Source organism: Pogoniulus pusillus, chromosome 28, assembly GCF_015220805.1.
Source record: "Pogoniulus pusillus isolate bPogPus1 chromosome 28, bPogPus1.pri, whole genome shotgun sequence".
NCBI lineage: Eukaryota > Metazoa > Chordata > Aves > Piciformes > Lybiidae > Pogoniulus > Pogoniulus pusillus.
In genome coordinates, this window is record NC_087291.1 from 14087186 (window position 1) to 14107830 (window position 20645).

The 20645-nt window shown below is 41.8% G+C and overlaps 1 protein-coding gene across 1 annotated transcript in view; it reads left to right on the forward strand.

The window, feature by feature from the left end:
- VWDE (von Willebrand factor D and EGF domains) overlaps positions 1 to 20645 on the forward strand; it is a 45050-nt gene that overhangs the window by 13562 nt on the left and 10843 nt on the right. Inside the window, exons 6-19 of the mRNA XM_064167041.1 lie at positions 939 to 1083; positions 2099 to 2313; positions 2622 to 2695; positions 3420 to 3693; positions 5398 to 5606; positions 6104 to 7089; positions 8307 to 8443; positions 14244 to 14399; positions 14963 to 15067; positions 15404 to 15518; positions 16820 to 17070; positions 17188 to 17407; positions 18535 to 18672; positions 19422 to 19498. Of these exons, the coding sequence (XP_064023111.1) occupies positions 939 to 1083; positions 2099 to 2313; positions 2622 to 2695; positions 3420 to 3693; positions 5398 to 5606; positions 6104 to 7089; positions 8307 to 8443; positions 14244 to 14399; positions 14963 to 15067; positions 15404 to 15518; positions 16820 to 17070; positions 17188 to 17407; positions 18535 to 18672; positions 19422 to 19498 (3102 nt within the window). The remainder of the gene's footprint in view (positions 1 to 938; positions 1084 to 2098; positions 2314 to 2621; positions 2696 to 3419; positions 3694 to 5397; positions 5607 to 6103; positions 7090 to 8306; positions 8444 to 14243; positions 14400 to 14962; positions 15068 to 15403; positions 15519 to 16819; positions 17071 to 17187; positions 17408 to 18534; positions 18673 to 19421; positions 19499 to 20645) is intronic.

Sequence of the window (20645 nt, forward strand, 5' to 3'; positions counted from 1 at the left end):
GTTGTTTCTCTGCTCCCCATGTACTGAAGCTGCAGGAAGGCTGAGTCAGCAGCTCACAAAATCCTTGATTTCCAGCAGGTAGAGTCTGTGCTTTATGTATAAACTAGGAGGGCTGCAGCTCAGAGCTGCAGTTGTTATCCATTACATTTATCTGCTGCTGCCTTTTCTGGCATAATTTTGGCTTATGTCAAAAGGCTCAATCAGCATATCACCAGGGTCACTTTCCAGCTGGCCATGAGGGTAAGGGAAGAGTGAGGCCAACCAGTTCTGGGCTCGGGGATGGAAATTGGGTCATGAGGAGCCAGTGAAGGGATTTTTGGAGGGCTTGTCATGCTAGGAGTGGCTGGGGGAAGTGGAGCTGTTTAGTGTGAAGAAGATAAGACTAAGGGGAGTTCTTACTGCTCTCTACAACTACCTGAAAGTTGGGAGTGAGGTTGATGTTCTTCCAGGCAGCTAGTGATGAGAGGAAATGGGGTTAAGTCATGCCAGGGGAAGTTTAGATTGGATGCTAGGAAAAATATCTCCTGAAAGAGTGGTGAGGCATTGGAACAGGGTGCCCAGGTAAGTGTTGGAGTCTCCATGCCTAGAGGTATTCAAGAAGCATGCAGGTGTGGTACTTCAAGATATAGTTTACTGGTCATGGTGGTTGGGTTGCATTTGGACACAATGATCTTGAAGGTCTTTTCCAACCTTAACGAGTCTGTGAATTGTACCATGCCACTTGGTCAGAGGCTAAGCTCCAAACTCATTTTAATTCCTACTCTAAAAATACTTATAGGGACCCATTTGCTTGTTCTCACGTGTTTGAGACTCTTGCTGCTGTGTCTGTAACTTCTCCCCAGTATGTTGCTGCTCTTCAGGCCGTCTAAATAACCCTGACTGTGTGCTGTAGTTTACTCACAAAGCTTGCATTTTAAGTACAATTTCTTCTGTGCTAGATCCATCCAGAAACAAATCATATATCAGAAGATGGGAAGGAATACAGACTGGCAATAGAAAGTAGCATTCCTATTCCTTGTCCTGCATTTAGCCAGCTTGAAAGTGACTGCAAAATCTCACTAACATTAAATACTGTTGACGAAGGTAAGTATTATCTTGATTTTTGTTGCCTTTTATCTTTAATGTGTGTCACTAAATGCTGCTACTGGTCTCCTGTGGAAGAATGCTTTAATATTTTCTAGAATGGTAAAAAAAGAAACTTTCACAGGCTGTATACACTGCTGCTGAAAGTATGGAAGTATGTGTCCATACTCCATTACTTGAAGTTAGCAGGGTGCTTTTGGCAGCCATATTCTGTAGTTTGAATAGACAGAATACCATCAGACTTGCAAAATTTGTAATTCAGTTTATTTTGCTGACCTGTTGTATAATATATGCACTTGTGAAGTTCTCATTTTGTACTGTTCTTAGTATTTTCTCTGGTGTTTTCTTGAGCATAAGTCCTGTAAACCCCAGGAGGAACCTTAGAATCATAGAATCAGTCAGGTTGGAAGAGACCTCCAAGATCATCCAGTCCAACCTAGCACCCAGCCCTAGCCAGTCAACTAGACCATGGCACTGAGTGCCTCATCCAGGCTTTTCCTGAACACCTCCAGGGACAGTGACTCCACCACCTCCCTGGGCAGCCCATTCCAATGCCAATCACTCTCTCTGTGAAGAACTTACTCCTAACATCCAGCCTATGCTTCCCCTGGCACAACTTCAGACTGTGTCCCCTTGTTCTGTTGCTGGTTGTCTGGGAGAAGACATCTCCCAGGTAGTTGTAGACAGCAATGAGGTCTACCCTGAGCATCCTCTTCTCCAGGCTAAACAGTCCCAGCTACCTCATCCTCCTCTTCTTGCCAACGCAGACAACATTAGCAAGCCTGTCATGATTTTAATTTGCCTGTCAAACTGAACAATTCAAAACTGGTTTCTTGTGTGTGTGTGTATGAAGATGTAGACGGGGTTTTGTGTGACCAAACCCAAGAGGAAAAGTGTAATTATTTTAATTGATGGAAATAGTTGTAAATAAATTAGTATCTATATAAACAGTGGCATATAAAATGTGAATGATATAAAGGAGAACTCACTAATGATGTGTCTTTTATTAAAACAGGTGAAGAGCAGTTAGGTTTAAACCTGGCTCTTTCTTCTTGTCATGTGGATCTTCTCCAGCAACCCTGCAATAAAAGAATCTGTAGTCAGGCCATCGTTTATTTTACTGCTGTGACTGATTTTGTGCAGGATGGAGACAGAATTACCAGAATTACAGCTGAACCTATATCCAGTGAGAATTTCCTGTGGAATGGCTACGTTCCAGAAAGCACAAAGGTTGAGAATCTTCATGTTGAACTCTCTAAACTGTCCAAAAGTGTGGCTGATGCTAATGTCTGTTTCCGTTGTGACTTGCTGACCCACACCAAGATTTCTCAGTGGCCAATTTTCCATTGTTTTATTTTCTCTGAAATGCTGCATTTTCATTTTAATTCTTTTTACTTATTAATACTGATAGAACTACTCAGATTCAAAGTCTAATACGTTATTTTGAATGTAAACCAGAATCAGAAGGTAAATAATGTGCCTGAGTCTGTTTATTTCTTAGTCTGACATAGTTTTCTATGTGTTTCTTTGTTTTGAAGATTACAGTAAAAGATCTACCTACTGCCTACTGCTACTCATTTACTGACCCTCATATAATTACATTTGATGGAAGGTAATCACTGGATTTCTGCTCCTAATTCTTTTGGGAATTTTCATGTGTGTTTTTTGGAGGAGGTGCTGTTTTAACCTTGCTTCAGGGAACAGATGGCTAATCCTCAGGAGAAAATAAAATAAGGAAATCACTGTTTATGATTTTCATCTTCAATGATTCTCAAATCTTGGGAAATAAGCACTCCCCAACCCCATCTTCATGAAGCAGACCTTTTTTAAAAGTATGCAACTTTCTAAATCAATTTGTCAAGGATATTTAGGCAGTTTTCAGCAGCTGCCCCCACAAACACACTGCTGTGCCTCTTACTGCTCTTGCTGCCAAGGTATACAGCTGTAGAAACAGGAACAGACCCTCCTACCCCAGTTGTAAACCCCGCTGAAATAGCCATCAGGGCAGCAGCTTCATGGTTATGTTTCTGTCCACAACCATTGCTACATATACTCCACAGATGATCCTACTTTTATTCCTTATTTTCTGCTGTAAACCAGCTTTATTTTTTTTTGATGTAGAGCTGCATAGAGGAAGATCTGCTGGTGTTTGTTCAGAACCAAATTGCATGTTGGTTTGTGAGCCTTACTGTTTGGTTTTCCTGATGCAGGAAAATGAATTGCAGTATCAAAGTTCACCAAGCATTAGAAGTCTGTTTTTAAGCTAAAGTTGCTGATGTGGTGATACAGTTCTTTTAGAACCCAAGTGATATCACACACTATTCTTTTGATTCCAGACTCTATGACAATTTTAAAACAGGAACATTTGTTCTCTATAAGAGCACATCTCGAGATTTTGAAGTTCACGTTCGCCAGTGGGACTGTGGAAGCCTTCACTACCCAGCATCCTGTAACTGTGGCTTCGTTGCCAAAGAGGGAAGTGATATAATTGCATTTGATATGTGTAGTGGTCAGCTGCATGAGTCACAGCCACACTTATCTGTAATAAGCAGAGATACAGCAGGAAGCAATGTCAGAATCACTGAATCCTACCTGGGAAGAAAAGTAACAGTAAGTAGTGAATAATTGCTTGTGGATGTAGTTGTAATCTCAACAATTATTTTTACCAATCCACAACAATTTTAGAACTAAAACATGTTTTATTTTCTGGAATTAAGCAGAAGCATAATGTTGATTTTACAGTTCTAGTCCTCTTGGCAATGTTGTGCTTGTAAGTGAAGGATATCACCCTCAAAACCAAGAATGTGTCAATAGCTTTCTGGAATCATGTTGTCGATCACAACTCTTGTCTAGAAGGTGCAGTTTTCTGTTTCAGTAGGCACTTAGCAGCCCTAATGTGCCAAAATGAGGTCTCTCTGCCCTCTCAATCTGACATTACGGGAAGGCTGTGCAGGCAAATAATTAAGTATGCCAGATGACATCCCCAGAATTAGAAGTATTGATGGTTTCTGTAGAGAGTGTGGCCCTCAGATAGAACATTCACGCTTGCTTTTGTAATTTCCTGTAGCTTTTCTTTTGTAGACAGAATTGATGTAGGACTCCACTGAACTTGAAATGAAGCAGAAAATAAAAATTAAGCCTTCAACTACTCTAATCACTGTTGGTCTGAAAGGCAAGCTCTGTAAACAGCCTTTTCAACTTCAATTTGGCTATTGGCATTAAGACTATTTAGAATATTCAGCTTTTGTCTGAAGCACTTCATCAGAAGACCTCAGATATGAGGTATTAAAATGACATTAGGCAACTGAAAACTTAAAAAGATACTGAGGAAGCAGAAAAATAAAGTGACTTGCTCAGCTTTCATAATAGAACCAGCATTTAAACTTGCAGTGGATTTTTTTCTTGAGACTTCTAATATATCTTTCCAGAGATTGTGCAGTTGCCTTAAATTAAATAGTAAATCTCTGAGACAGTTCTGAGCTGTCTAGAACATTGAGGATCAGCTTTGTGGGTAGAAAGTGACTCTATTAAACTTATGACAGAAAAGAAAGTTGAGAAGGGTGCTGCCAAAGGGTCATCCATTTCTGTATGTTAGCATGTGAAGAGTGAACAGCCCAGATGGTCTTTGGTATCTCTGGTTTTGCAGTCAATGACCTACCACAATATAGATGCTAATGATGGATTAACTTGGACCTATAGTGCACCATAGAGCATCTGAGGGAACTGAGTCTAGAGGAGAGGAGGCTGAGGGGAGACCACATCAGTCTACAACTATCTGAAGGGTGATTGGAGTGAGGAGGGGGCAGCCTCTTCTCCTTGGCTGCAAGCAACAGGACCAGAGGAAATGATTACAAACTGCACCAAGGGAGGTTCAGGCTGGATGCTAGGAAATATTTCTTTACAGAGAGGGTTCTCAAACACTGGAATGATCTCCCCAGGACAGTAATGGAGTCACCAACCCTGGAAGTGTTTAAGCAGCCTGGGGACCTGAAGCTTAGGGACATGATTTAGGATTGACCCTAAACTGGGTCAGAGGTTGGAGTGGATGATCTTTGAGGTCCCTTCCAACCAGATATTGTCTATGATTCTGTGATCTATCTGCCTGCTATGGCAGAGATATATCAGGGTCTTTATTTACAGTTTCACAAGAAGAAGTAGTAGTGGCAGTTGTCTGATGTAGATTAGTTAGAGCAAGAATTTAATGGACCATCTTTATATGCCTGGCCCTTTCCAACAGTTCCTTGCCATACCTGGGTTTAGCAGGTGAAATGAGAGTCACATTTCTCATGATGATATCATCAATCTCTTTTTTAGGTTTTGTTTTCTTCTGGAGCTTTTGTTCGTGCTGATGTGAGCGAATGGGGAATGAGCTTAACACTTAGGGCACCCAGTTCAGATTACAGACATACAGTGGGACTCTGTGGCACCTTTGATGGGAATACAGAGAATGACTATCACAGTGCAAGTGGAGTGGAAATCCCAAACCAAGATAATGTTCCTTTTTCTTTTATTAAGGAATGGAGGTAACAAACTTCCTTCTGTTTCAATCCAATGGCATCATTTTTGCTTCAGTCTTTCCTTCACATTCTTAAAAACTTGTAAAAATAGTAATATTTTTATATATATATATAAATAATAAACCCCAATCCATTATTAAAATGATAAATATAATTATATTAAATATGTACTACACAAATGGAAAACAATAAAGAAATATAATAATGTCATATTTTTCAGAATTCCTATCATTTAAAGTCAATGTTGGAATGTCATCATTATGCTCCATAATTAATTTCAGAGAAAATTGAAAGTGAATTGCCAAAGTAGTGTTTGAGTTGTCTGATGTAAGGTTATTCTGAGCAGATTTTGAACCAACTGTCAATAAAATAGCCACTGTTCTCAGTTCTTTTAAGTTACTGTCATCATTTTGTGATCTAACTGTTTTTTTACTATAGCTGTATGCTGTGATTAATTATTTACTGAACCAATTAAAGTTTCCATCTTTTTCTTTCTGCTCCAGAATTGCACCAGGAGACAGCTTATTTGACAAGACACCTGCCTCTTTAACACCTTCTAGAAAAATTATCTTCTGTGACTGCGTGCTTGAAGATGATGAATTACATCCATCAGTGAATAAACCAGAGACAGTACCTCAGCCAGAACTTCCTCTGTCTTGTAAAGAAAGTGGAAGTGGTAGATTTCTTTCTTTGATTCCAGGGCTGGATGTAACTGCTGAGTATCTAGGTCCTGTTGATTTTGTCAGAGGCTTAAAGAAGCGTTCATCTGCACATGAAATGGATTCACTTACACTTCTACAGAAAGGAGGTAGTCAAACCAAACGTCACAAAACATCACTAAGAAACACAAATGTCTCTGCAACTTCAGTGGAAAATGCTGATGTAGGAAGAGAAGCAACTTCAAGTTCAGACATGAGAATGAATCCTCACCGTTACAGCAGTGCTCTTCCCAAAAATGAATCAGTTGCAAGTAGAGGAAAGCGGCAAAATTATTATGAATACCATCCAGTATTTCTATTCCAAAGCCTTAGCCAGACAGACTTAGAGGGATATAGTTATTTTTTCCCAGAGGACCATGCCACTGACACAGACCAAAAGTTTCTTCCTTCTTGGCCCACACCTTCTGGCCTCACTGAGTCTGGTGCATTGTCACTGTGCCAGCAGGCAATAGCTAATTCCAGTACAGGAAGATCTTGTGGTGGCCTTCTCGGGCAGCGCCTAGAGGATGCAGTCAACATGTGTGTTAAGGATTTGCTGCTGAAAGATGACCTCAGTTGGGCAGAAGCTTCCTTAGCTCTTCTAGAAAATGAATGTGAAAAAAGAGTTTTAGAAGAAATAAATTACAACCATCAGGACCTTGAAGGGTCAGTTGAGAGCCTACTTACTGCATTAAAGTGTCCCAGTCTCTGCAATGGTAATGGGGCATGCACAGAATGGGGGTGCATATGTTTTCAAGGCTACAGCTCGTATGACTGCAGTATGTTGTCTGGTAAGTGGAGGGGAAATAAGTGAGATTTCCTGAAATACTGTTTTCAATGTTTGTGCAACACATATTTAGCTTCCTTTCTCTTCTACTTTTGTACTCTGACAAGGGCTCCCTGTCGTGGTCCTGTTTGTTAGCCAGCAATTTAGTTCCAGTTTATTACAGCCATAATTGTTTTCTATTCAGTCATCTTGTTTCCAAAGGGCAAAACATGGCCTCAGTTTGTAGTATGTCAGATTTAAAACATTTACCACTTTGTGAGTTTACAATCCAGAATACAGCCCCAAGAGATTAGCAATGTTTCTACACGCTGTCTTTTTCAGGGGTGATCTGCCACATCCATCCATTCTCTAAAGTTTTTATAGTCTATGTGATCCTGTTTATTAACTCTAAGTGGGATGTTTTTCTCCATGACGATATTACATCTCTGTAAGCAAGATGTGGTGGAAGCAAAATTGATGGCAAGTAAAAAAATACAGCAAATAGAGCTGGGTAGGTGGTTTTGGGAGCTGGTTTGGTTTGTTTATTTCTTTACTTTTTGCTAAAAAATTCATTTAAGCAGGTACACTAGGAAAATAGGAAAAGTACTACAAAACCCAAAGCTCTCTCAAAACAAACCTTGTCAGTGTTTGGGTTTGCAATGGTGCTTTTAATTCAATGACCTGTTTAAAAGCAAATAGAGAAAGAGGAAAGAGAATGATAAAAAGTATTTGACTGTTCTTGAAGTCAAATACTTGATAAAGAACTATTTTTGAGTGTTGTATTCTCTGTCAATTAATGAATTGACAAAGACTTCCTGAAAAGACTTCCACCTGAGATGTTTTTGCTTAGTCTTTAAACAAAAGATTCCCATTACAAATTATTGCTTAGCTGTAACCTTCCCAGTTGCTATTACTAGGGTCTGAGGTTGATTTAGATTTTAATTTAAGTGCGATGTAAAGGTCTATAGATGAGAATGCAAAACATTTCCACAAGTGCTTGTTTTCAGACAAGTATTTCCTCTATTTCATAATATTCCAGTTCCAAGAAAAGACAAAAGCCTCCCTTTAAGTTTTGTTTTAATAAAAGAAAATATTTCTGTTGATGCCTTTCTCTATCTGGGCCCCGATTTCCTTGCCGACGTAATTTTCTTAGCTGGATAGAGAGATAAACCTCCTGCTTAATGTAAATGCCTGTGAGTGAGTTAATACCCTGACATTTGTTGTCTAATGTCTGCTTTGAAGACCAGGCTCCAGAAATCACAGAGCTGGAGAATGCTGGGCTCTGTGATATCCGACAGTATGACTGCACATCAGTGAGAGCTTTTGGACACGGCTTCAGGGAGTCACTGAATCTGAAATGTGAAATTATCAAATTACAGGTGAGTCTCCTTCAGTGGTCAGAATTGCATTTTAAACTTCTCAGAGAACAAGGGGGAAGGTGTCATTGCTGTGTGTACAACCCTTTGCTTTAGCAGAAGCTGAAAGCAAAGGCAGTAAGTGCTTTGCAGCAGACACTCCAGTCTTTGTAAGATGGCCATTTCCTCTCTGATAAGAAAAAATACAAAACATAATGGAAATGTTCAGCAGCCAGGAGGCAGATAACAGCATAGAGCAGCCATCCATCAGAAGGGGGCAAGGGCAGCCATATTAGTAACCACCAGGACATTGTTGTTCATTTTTCTGAGTGCTCGTGGAGAGAGCTAAAGTACCACTTCTTTGAAAAAGGACAGCAAGGTTAAAGATGTTACCAGAATTCTGTCTCAAATCTAATGCTTGAAATAGCCCTTTTATAAAGATAATAAATCTGTTACAAAAAGAGCAAAGCATTTTTGATGTGCCATCCATTTCCCTGGGGTAGAATACCAATGGAGTCAGCTCCATATCCCAGGTTTGAGCAGGGGATTCAAAGTGTTCCACTGTAAGCTAAGAGGAATGTATTCAGTTGTTACTTAGATCTAGAACTGGCTCGAGCAAAATTTCCAAGCAGTTAGCCCAGAATAAACAATTGGCAAACACAAGTTTTTATGTCATGGCAAACATCAGGCTACCCAGAGAGGTTGTGGAGTCTCCTTCTCTGGAGACTTTCAAGACCTGCCTGGATGCTTTCCTGTGTGACCTGCATTAGATTGTGGTCCCACTCTGGCATGGGGGTTGGACTCAGTAATCTCCAGAGGTCCCTTCCAACCCCTAACATCCTGTGATCTTGTGACCAGAATAAAAAAAGCTTAAAAGTAAAGTTGAGTTTGATCAATGTGATGATGACAACATTGGAGAGATGGCAAAAGGGGAACTATTCAATAGAAAAACTTTGTTCTTGAGGCATAAAAGTTTTCCTTAGCTAGTTCCAACAGATGCTAAAATTACTTTGTCACATCAAGCTATGCTGGATATAGATTTTCTGAAGCACGACATGTATCCACTCATCTGCAAGTTAGCTTGAAATGATAAAGTTGAGAGCAAGTTCACACTCCATTAGGTTAAAAGACTTTCAGACCAAGCTCATAGTGAGCCAGTTATTGAGGAGTTCACTTATCACAGTTTGAAACATCTCAGTTTTAACTCCTGACAAGATACTGTGCTACAGCACTCTTTGTCGTGGTGCATTTCATTCCCAACTACAAAACCTCTTTATTTAATCTCTTCTATTGATGATCTTCTCACTGGCAAGAGCCAGGTTAGAAAATGAACACTGCTGCTGTTATCTGTAGTTGAGGAGAAAGGTGAGAATTATTTCCTTACAAACACACAAGAAATGATGTTTGGGCTTTTTTGGTTTGCTTGCTTAATTGTTAGGCCAGAGTAAAAGTGACTTTATGCTAAATGGACTTGAAAGAGTGTAGAATTCCATGCATTTTGAGATTAAATGATCAGAATTTCATAGACCTTTTGGCAGAACTGACATCTACCACTGAATTTCTTAATTTTAAAACTATATTCACTTTTGAAAGCTTAAATCAAATCCATTGCCCATCAGCTGTCCTGCCATGACAAGAAGGATATGGGGTCTGAGAATGATGCTAGAAGAGGTGATTCAGAGAATTCTGTATTGAAACACCTCACAGCTGCAGGAGCACTGCAACACCTCTTGATAGAGGTTTGGAGGAGAACATTGCCAAGGAACCTCTGATTACACAGATCCAGAATTGACTGAGATTTCTATCAAGGATGAGGATAGGTTTAACTTTTCCAAAATGAAAATACTGGTTTAGTTCCTCCTTACTTACTTTGAATTGCAGCAGCAAGTTTTTCTATGAACCTGATGAACTGGAGTGCTAGGAGATTTGAAGTTTTAATTGATACTTATTTTTTCTGAAGAAATTACTTAAACTTGCCTCCAGCAAACAACAAAAAGTTTCTTGGGTGCATCTCATTTCATAGGTGATGGTGCTAAACACATTCAGAATGGCATATTTAGGAATAGTTATCCAATAATTTCATTCAGTCCAGGAGATTTCTGGAGTGCATGGAGGACAGCTTCATGACTCAACTGTTAAACGAGCCTACTAGGGGTCAAGCTCAGCTTGACCTGCTGCTCTCCAACAGAGAAGGGCTGGTAGGAGATGTGATAGTGGGAGGCTGCCTAGGGTGTAGCGACCACGAGTTAGTGGAGTTTTCAATATACAGGGAGGTAGGGAGGCACCTCAACAAAACCTACACCTTGGACTTTAGGAGGGCAAACTTCAATTTGCTCAAGGAACTTATTTCCAATGTCCCCTGGGCAGCAGTTCTTGAGAACAAAGGGGTCCAGGATGGTTGGACTTACTTTAAACAGGAGCTCTTGAAGGCACAGGAACTGGCAGTTCCCACATGCCGAAAGATGAGCCGCAGGGGGAGGCGACCAGCCTGGATGAGCAAAGAGCTCCTGAAGGAAGTGGGGGAGAAAAAGAGGGTGTATCGCCTCTGGAAGGAGGGGAAGGCTTCTCCTGATGTGTTTAAGGAGGTAGCCAGACTATGTAGGAGAAAAATTAGAGAGGCTAAGGCTCAGCTAGAACTTAGGCTGGCCACTTCCGTGAAATTTAACAAAAAACACTTTTATAAATTTATCAATGCTAAAAGGAAGGGCAAGAAGACCCTCCACTCCTTACTGGACCAGGAGGGGAACACTATAACTGATGATGAAGCAAAGGCAGAGGTCCTGAATGCCTTCTTTGCCTCAGTTTTCAACAGTAAGGAGAGAGGAGGAGGATGCAAATGGCCTCTTAAACTGGGGGATGGGGTCGGGGAGCAGTGTGTTCCCCTGGAAATTCATGAGGAATTAGTTCAGGACCTGCTGAGCCATCTGGACACCCACAAGTCCATGGGACCAGATGGGATCCATCCCAGGGTGCTGAGAGAGCTGGCAGCTGAGCTGGCCAAGCCACTCTCCATCATTTTCCAGCAGTCCTGGCTCACCGGAGAGGTTCCAGGAGACTGGAAAATGGCCAACGTGGTCCCCATCCACAAAAAGGGTCGGATGGAGGAACCTGGGAACTACAGACCCGTCAGCCTGACCTCAGTGCCAGGGAAACTGATGGAGCAGGTTCTCTTGGGGCCAATAACTGCGCACCTGAGGGATGGCAAAGATCTCAGGTCCAGCCAGCATGGGTTTAGGAAGGGCAGATCCTGCCTTTCTAACCTGATCTCCTTCTATGATCAGGTGACCCGCTTGGTGGATGTGGGGAGGCCTGTGGATGTGGTCTATCTGGACTTCAGCAAGGCCTTTGACACTGTCCCCCACAGCAAACTGCTGGCTAAGCTGTCAACCCGCGGCTTGGATGGTAACACTCTGTGCTGGGTTGGGAACTGGCTGGAGGGCCGGACCCAGAGAGTGGTGGTGAATGGTGCCACATCCAGCTGGCGGCCAGTCACTAGTGGTGTCCCTCAGGGATCAGTGCTGGGCCCCATCCTCTTTAACATCTTCATAGATGATCTGGATGAGGGCATCGAGTCAGTCATCAGCAAGTTTGCAGATGACACTAAGCTGGGGGCAGATGTGACTGAGCTGGAGGGCAGAAGGGCTCTGCAGCGGGACCTTGACCGCCTGCACAGATGGGCAGAGGCCAATGGGATGGGGTTCAATAGCTCAAAGTGCAGGGTGCTGCACTTTGGCCACAACAACCCCATGCAGAGATACAGGCTGGGGTCGGAGTGGCTGGAGAGCAGCCAGACAGAGAGGGATCTGGGGGTACTGATTGATACCCGCCTGAACATGAGCCAGCAGTGTGCCCAGGTGGCCAAGAGAGCCAGTGGCATCCTGGCTTGTATCAGGAGTGGTGTGGTCAGCAGGAGCAGGGAGGTCATTCTGCCCCTGTACTCTGCACTGGTCAGACCACACCTCGAGTACTGCGTTCAGTTCTGGGCCCCCCAGTTTAGGAAGGACACTGAGATGCTTGAGCGTGTCCAGAGAAGGGCGACGAGGCTGGTGAGAGGCCTTGAGCACAAGCCCTACGAGGAGAGGCTTAGGGAGCTGGGGTTGTTTAGCCTGGAGAAGAGGAGGCTCAGGGGTGACCTTATTGCTGTCTACAACTACCTGAGGGGCGGTTGTGGCCAGGAGGAGGTTGCTCTCTTCTCTCAGGTGGCCAGCTCCAGAACAAGAGGACACAGCCTCAGGCTGCGCCAGGGGAAATTTCGGCTCGAGGTGAGGAGAAAGTTCTTCACTGAGAGAGTCATTAGGCACTGGAATGGGCTGCCTGGGGAGGTGGTGGAGTCGTCGTCCCTGGGGCAGTTCAAGGCAAGGTTGGATGTGGCACTTGGTGCCATGGTCTAGCCTTGGGCACTGTGGTAAAGGGTTGGACTTGATGATCTGTGAGGTCTCTTCCAACCTTGGTGATACTGTGATACTGTGAATTTCTTAGCTTTGTATAGGGTGAAAGAAAAGTAAAATGCTTGATTAAAACAACAGCAAAAAAGTTTGCATGGCTTTTCAGCAAAAGTTCTTATTTTTCTGTTAGAATAAACAAAACCAGACCTAAAACAAGGCCTTATCAGCAGATCATAGAGTCACAGAAACATTCATGTTGGAAAAGACCCTCAGGACCACCAAGTCCAACAGATACCACTACTGTACAAGGTTCACCCTAAACCATATCCCCAAGCACCACATCCAAACGACCTTTAAACACATCCAGGATTGGTGATTCCACTTCCTCCCTGGGCAGCTCATTCCAATGCCTGACCACTCTTGCTGGGGAAAAAATAAAATCCTAATATCCAGTCTAAACTTGCTCAGACACAGCTTGAGGCCATTCCTTGTTCTATCACTAATTACCTGTCAGAAGAGACCAGCACCAACCTCTCCACAATGTCCTTTCAGGTAGCTGTAGACAGTGATGAGGTTTCCCCTCAGCCTCCTGTTTCAAACTAACCATCCCCAGCTCCTTCAGTTGCTCCTCATAAGATTTATTCTCTAGGCCCTTCAGCAGCTTTGTTGCCCTCCTCTGCACTTGCTCCAGATGACTTCCCTTTTCAGGGCTGGAATCAAATAAAAGTTTGGCTCCAGAAACTGAAAAAACATGCTAGCTCACTAAAGTCTAGTCAAGCTCAACATGATTTTGATCTTGCTTTTTTTCTTGATTCTTCATTTGTCTGGATTCTTCCTTCCACCTGATTTTGAGTATGCTTATTGCTGCTTGCACATTGGTACTTCAGTCAAATGCTGTTAACATCCCTATTCTACTCCCTGGAATTCTCAGGATAAATCTTTCCATGTCTTGTCCTTGCTGTGGTTTAGAAGAAAAGTCTGTAGGGTTGGCAGTGTAATCTACTGGCATGTGCAAGGACTTCATGGCTAATTGCCAGTATTCCCCCAGCACCCAGAGTGACATCTAAGCCCTGCCAAAACCCTCATCTGTGCCTTTCACTAAAGCTTGTCCTCTCATGGGAGCAGAGGTGGATACAGACACTTACACATCAGATGGGCACTTTTAGAGGATCACCCACTTGCTGACCCTCCCATTACTCTCCAACTGAAAGAACTCTTTGGCCTTGGCAGTGCAGTGAAGAAAGGATTTCTCTGCCTTTTCCACGGTAGCAGGCTTAGCTAGAAATATATGTGTGCAAGTAGTGGCACTTAATATTTCCCACTGACCCAGAGACATTAGACTTGTTCAAACAATGTCCAAGGCATGTTTTCTTTTCTCTGATAAAAATAGTTTCATAGTGTGTATTGCTGAAACATGGATTTTCTGTCTTAACATTTAGTATAGTGACAGACAGTGGATTCCTGGAGAACCTCTAACTGTGCCAGCTGCCTTCCAAAATAGCAGAACTGTTGGCTGCCAGTTACCAAATGATGAGCAGCAGCCTGATGTCATGGATCTGGTTGATGATAAACCCATTGCCAGGTGGCAAATAAAGGTACTTGCAGAAGTTTCAATTCTTCACTGTTAAGATGAAATCAGGTTACATAGCTATTAGCCTTTGGAAAATGGTGCTAAAGGTGGACTTCAGCCTGCTTAGCTTGGGGTCTCAATTTCATCACCAAAGTTTAAGTGTTGGGTGCCATGTGAGAGTGTTCTCTTGCAAGGAGATTGGTAGATAAAACCTAGGACTTAGAGAGACACACATTCCTCAGGAGCGGAAGTTAGTCACCATGTAGTTCCCCTTGAGCATTTCAGATGGCAGGAAACATGTCTATGGGAAAATTGAGTTGAGCCTAGGCTCCATGTGCATGTCCCTGTGTGAGGTAAATATCTGAGCTTGTTCTTTATTTACCCTCAAGTAGACACCTACAATATGTTTGGTCAAACACTTGCCTGGATTTATTGGCAGGATTGATTAGATTTGTGATGACTGTTCAGGAGCTGAAACAGCTAATTGTTAAGTGTCTGTTAATGAGTTGAAGTTCATGCTAGCAGCCCACACTAGTGATAAATCCATACCTGTGTGTTTTAATCTATTGTTTGTGTACATCTTTGCAGATTTCTAATGATGGATTCATTTATAGCAACTCTAAAACAATGATCTTATATGATGGAGCCTGTCAGACATGTGAACCAGGAGAATCTGGCTTATGTGCATTAAAGGTATGGATTTCTTTACTCTCTGTTATGAAAACACACCTCTTTTCAGGCAGAAAACAATACAGAAAAATCAGACAACAGGCAGAAAACAATGCAGAATGTTGCTGTTCTTGCTTCCAGCAGGGATTTTCCATGCATTAAAATAAAAAGAAGCTGGGATGAGGCAGTTTTGCATTTAAAAAAAACAAATTAAAAGCGCTTCACATAATTACCAAATAAAATCAAAGTGCACTTGCTTAGTGGAAGTGCAGAATAGAGCAGATTTTATTTGACACTTTGCAAGTTCATCTAGACTTACTGTTTGCTAACCAAAGAATCACATTGTCCTTTCTCTAAAAGGAGAAAACATGCAACATAGATGGACTCTGCTACGGTGAAGGTGACACAAACCCAACCAGCCCTTGCTTACTCTGCAGGCCTGATTTATCAAAGCTGACTTGGTCAGTTGTTGAAAGTAAGTTGAGGTTTTGTTTTGTTGTTTAATATCTTTTAAAATATAAATGTTATGTATTAGGAATATTTCTGTAACTATAGAAAGGCTTAGGTTGGAAGAAACCTTAGAGATTATCCAACCTCCCCACCATGGGCAGGAATGCTTCTCAACTCAGCTGCTCAAGGCCTCATAAAAAGGGATTGAAAATGTTTGCTATGTCACAGCTTCAAAACCTACACTCTCCACAGGACTTCTGCATCTCTCTTTTTAGAACTTGTCCTGGTGCTGGGGATTTGTTTCCTTGTTTTCACCTGGTCTCTCTAGAAATATCTAGTTATTCCTGCCAAGTAGTTTATAGCTCAACAGTGCTGGCATCTAAATAGACTATGACTTACTGATGAGGAAGTCATTGTGTGGTTGAATAGCTAAGAGTGAATAACATACTGCATCACCTTTGTGCTCAGTTTTGGCCACAATAGTCACTGCAGCTCACAGAATCACCATAGGCAGGGACACCTCCCACTAGAACAGGTTGCTCAAGGCCTCATCCAACTTGGCTTTGAACACCTCCAGGCAGGGAGCAGCCACAACCTCCCTGGGCAGCCTATGCCAGTGTTTCAAGAACTTCTTCCTAACAACCACTTTAAATCTCCCTTCTGCCAGTTTGAACCCGTTACTCCTCATCCTGTCATTACAAGACCTTGTCATTAGTCCCTCCCCAGCCTTCCTGTAGGCCCCCTTCAGATATTGAAAGGCTACTCCAAGGTCTCCTCAAAGCCTTCTCTTCTCTAGGCTGCAGAGCCCCAACTCTCATAGCCTGTCCTCATAGCAGAGCTGCTCCAGCCCTCTGAGCATCTTTGTGGCCTCCTCTGGACTGGCTTCAGCAGTTCCATGTCCTTCTTGTGTTGGGGGCTCCAGAACTGCACACAGTACCCATTCCCAAGGGCTGCTCAGCAGTGTCTGTTCATTTGGTAGAAGAAGTCCCAGTCGCTTCTGAATTTTATGGCTTCCTGTACCTTCCTCTGCAAGCTAACTCTGCACAGATAAAATGCAGTTATTAGGTTCAATAAATTCAGAGTTCTTTCTATGTACAGATGCAGTGCATCTTTAGCAGCTCTTGCACAGAGTAGGTGATTTCTTGGTTGTGTTGATAACAGTTGTAATGCAAATAGCTAATGTTTTTCCTGTGCCATTGAACTGACATTAGAATGTAAGAGAAGTAATCACATGTGACTTCTTTAATAGAAAGATATACATCTTCTGACTTTTATCAATAGATTGCAACTTTTGCTTTAAAGAGGAAAATATCTCCTTTGTTGCAGACAACCAGCCTCCAGTGCTTGAAAATTTTCAGGGTATGCTACAGACTTTTTATGGAGAAGATTTTGTATATCAGTTTTTGGCTTCAGATCCAGAGGGCTCTGCTATTCATTTCACATTGGATTATGGTCCAGAAGGTGCCAGTCTTTCCCCATCAGGTCTCCTTTTGTGGAAAGCTGTCTCAGTGAATCTCCATAAATTAACATTTTCTTTGACAGATGACTGCAATGCAAAGACTAAGGTAGAAATAGAGGTAATGAATATTACAGTGAAATGACACCTACTAGTAAGATGTTTAAGATCTCTAATTACAAAACTCATTGCTGGTTCATTAAAACAAGAAAACTCTCTTATTGGGCATGTCTTGTAGGTCAGTGTAAAGTCTTGTGATTGCCTAAATAATGGCTCATGTGTGACAAACATAAATTTCCCACCTGGAAGTGGAAGATACCTTTGTGTGTGTCTGGCTGGATTTGAAGGTGATTTCTGTCAAGTGAATATTGATGACTGTAAACTTAACCAATGTGGTATTGGCAGATGTGTGGATGGAATAAACAGCTACTCCTGTGAATGTCCACCTGAACTTCAAGGTAGATTTCTGTGTTACTTATATTAGCACATTAAGTGATAAAGAGGAATTAACAATTTTGTGTCTAGAGTTGTTTTTTTAAGTTTTTGACTGTAAATAGCTTACTGTTAGAGCATGAAGAAGTGTTAGGGTCTTGTAGTAAAGCTGTATAGTATACATCAAGGTTTTCTTGCATGAATGCAAGGGTTGTTTGCATTATGACTGCATCCATTGTTTTCATCTGCAGGGGTAAACTCAGCAAGATGGTTAAATGTAGGAAGGATGAGTTTGATTACAGAGTGGTTCCTCCCGTGCTTGTAGACAGATACACAAAGTCCCTACATTTTCTCCATGTTCCATAATAAGCAAGATATGTATCATAGAATCACAGAACAGTTGAGGGTGGAAGGGACCTTCAAAGGTCATCTAGTCCAACTGTTCTTCAGTGAACAGGATCATCTTCCATTAGGTCATGTTGCCCAGAGCCCTGTTGAACCTGACCTTGAGTATATCCAAGAATGGAGCCTCAGCTGCATCCCCAGGCAACCTATTAGGGTGCTCCAAAACCCTCATGGTGAAGAACTTGTTCCTAATATCATAGAATCATAGAATCAACCAGGTTGGAAGAGACCTCCAAGATCATCCAGTTCAACCTAACCCCCAGCCCTAGCCAGTCAACTAGACCATGGCTCTAAGTGCCTTATCCAGGCTTTTCTAGAACACCTCCAGGGACGGTGACTGCACCACCTCCCTGGGCAGCCCATTCCCATGGCAAGTCACTCTCTCTGTGAAGAACTTCCTCCAACCAAAATCTCCTCAAATTTCAAACCATTGCCCCTCCTCCTGTCACCACAGACCTCTGTAAACAGTCCCTCTGTGGCCTTCTTGTAGGCCCTCATCAGGTACTGGAAAGCTGCTGTTAGATCTCCCCAAAGCCTTCTCTTCTCCTGGTTAAAAACTGTGAATGGCAAACCTCCTCAGCTATACCTCTTAGGTGTGCTGAAATCTTTGCTGCACTTGCTGGATGCCCTTATTTGTACTGAGACACCTGCATACATTTCACTTGTGCCTTTTGTAGACACACTGTCAAAGGCTAGTGACACAAGATTATTGGAATGAAATAAGTAAAAATCTCTTATTTCAATGCAGGCAAAAACTGTCAAGAAGATGTGGATGAATGTGTATCCAGTCCATGTTTCCCTGGAGTGTTTTGCTTCAATACTTTTGGTTCTTACTATTGTGGTCCATGCCCAAACAATCTGCAAGGAGATGGGAAGTCATGCCATGGTAAAATTGTTTATTCAGAAGAATGCTATTATTTTTACTGTCATTTAGGTAAAATATCTGTGGCTATGATTCATGTTTCTAAGAGCCTTAGAACTCTTTTCAGTAGTTAGCAAGAGAGGACTGTGTCTCCTGACTGCTGATGGCTGGGACGGGACCTCAGTTGTTGACAAGAGCAGGCTGCACTGGGTCACATAGTTGCAAAACAATTTTTTAGGTGACTGGTGGATACAAAATACCCCAATTCCTTGATATCAAAAGAGAATACAATTAAATGTGCTCTTTTTTCCTGCATTATTTTCATCATATGAGCAATTCCTAACAAAATATTTGTACATTAGTTTGTTTAACATAGATTTATTTACTCAAGTGGAAGCACTTATCATAGAATCATAGAATCATAGAATCAACCAGGTTGGAAGAGACCTCCAAGATCATCCAGCCCAACCTATCCCCCAGCCCTAGCCAGTCAACTAGACCATGGTGCTGAGTGCCTCATCCAGGCTTTTCTTGAACACCTCCAGGGACGGTGCCTCCACCACCTCCCTGGTAAGGTGCCCAAAGATTTCTTTACAGTGCAATTACTGACAAAAAATAGGTCTTTTTAAAAAGCTGTATTGAAAACTTGTAAAAAACAGGTTTTATTCTTACCTGCCTTCTGAATTGTGAGTTGTTTTTATGTACTAAATCTTTAACTCTGTCATTTAGTTGCAGTTATGGCAGAACTACTAATGTGCATCTTTTGGTTTTAGAAAGCTCTGTAGACACTAATGCTGAAAAAAAGGATTCCACAGGAGAAATTGGAAGGAATAAAGATGATTTTTTTTTTGTGGTGAAGAAAATGTAGTATCTGATAAGAATATAGCTGACAAATAAAGGTTCTAGTTAATGTCACACACTTTAAATTTTCAGTCTGACTCAACCTAATTCATTACTGGGGTTGAATTCTGATCTGAAAAATGAGACTGAAATGTCAATATCAACAAATCCCTTAGGTCAGCTGAGTCATTTTGCTGACAGGGTGATGTATGACATTCTTACCATTGCCTCTTGTTTTTGTGACTAACCACTGACATAAAATAGGTGACATGGGGATAGGGACATCTGTTACATGAGATAACCAAAAGTTTATGGCATTATGTTGAATGCCATTTTCATACTTTAACTCAGAGGAAAGGTGAAGGATATGGCAAGTGAATGTCTTCATTTCAAAACTCTCTAAATGCTGTTGCTGGCATTTTCAGCTCTGTGCCTGCTGGGGCTTTCTTTGCAGGAAATTCTAGTGTGTCTTTCCCTTTTATCTCTGAATGGTGAGAGGAAATCTGTCTCTCTCTGCTGCCAGTTCTGGGTAATTCTTCATTGGCTGTAAAATGATTTGCTTTTCAGCAGTGGCACTCTGTAATATGATTCAGTAAAGTTTAACCTTTTGTAGACCATTTTCTGGTACTTTTCTAAATGGGGAAAGGGACAAAGCTTAAGTTGAATTGGATAATCTCCTCCAGTCTCATTCCTTCTCTGCCTTACTAATGCTAAAAACTCATATGCAGCATGCTGCCATTCTGGGGTTACAGTGCCTTACTCCTTTCCACAACCCACCAGACCACCTGCTTTTCTTGAGCAGAGTACAAAGAATTTATCCTTCATTTTGCATTCCTTTCAGAGAGGAGTTAGTGTTTATAAGGCACAGGAACCCCTACTAACAAAACCCATGCAGAAACTTCATTAAAGTTGATTTAAAATGTTTGGAGGGTGAAATATGCTACATAGTAGTGAATTGTTTGCTTAAATGTTATCCATAGTAGATCACTAAGTATGAGCATGTACATATCTGTGATTGAATTTCTGCTGCTAGAGCCTAGGCTGACTACTGGTGAACCATCAGCAGTAACTTTAAGCTCTGTTTCTGTTACCTAGTTGACAGCAGCATATGGAGCTTGTAATTTGCTCTGACAGCAAAGCTGTTTCTTTACCTAGTG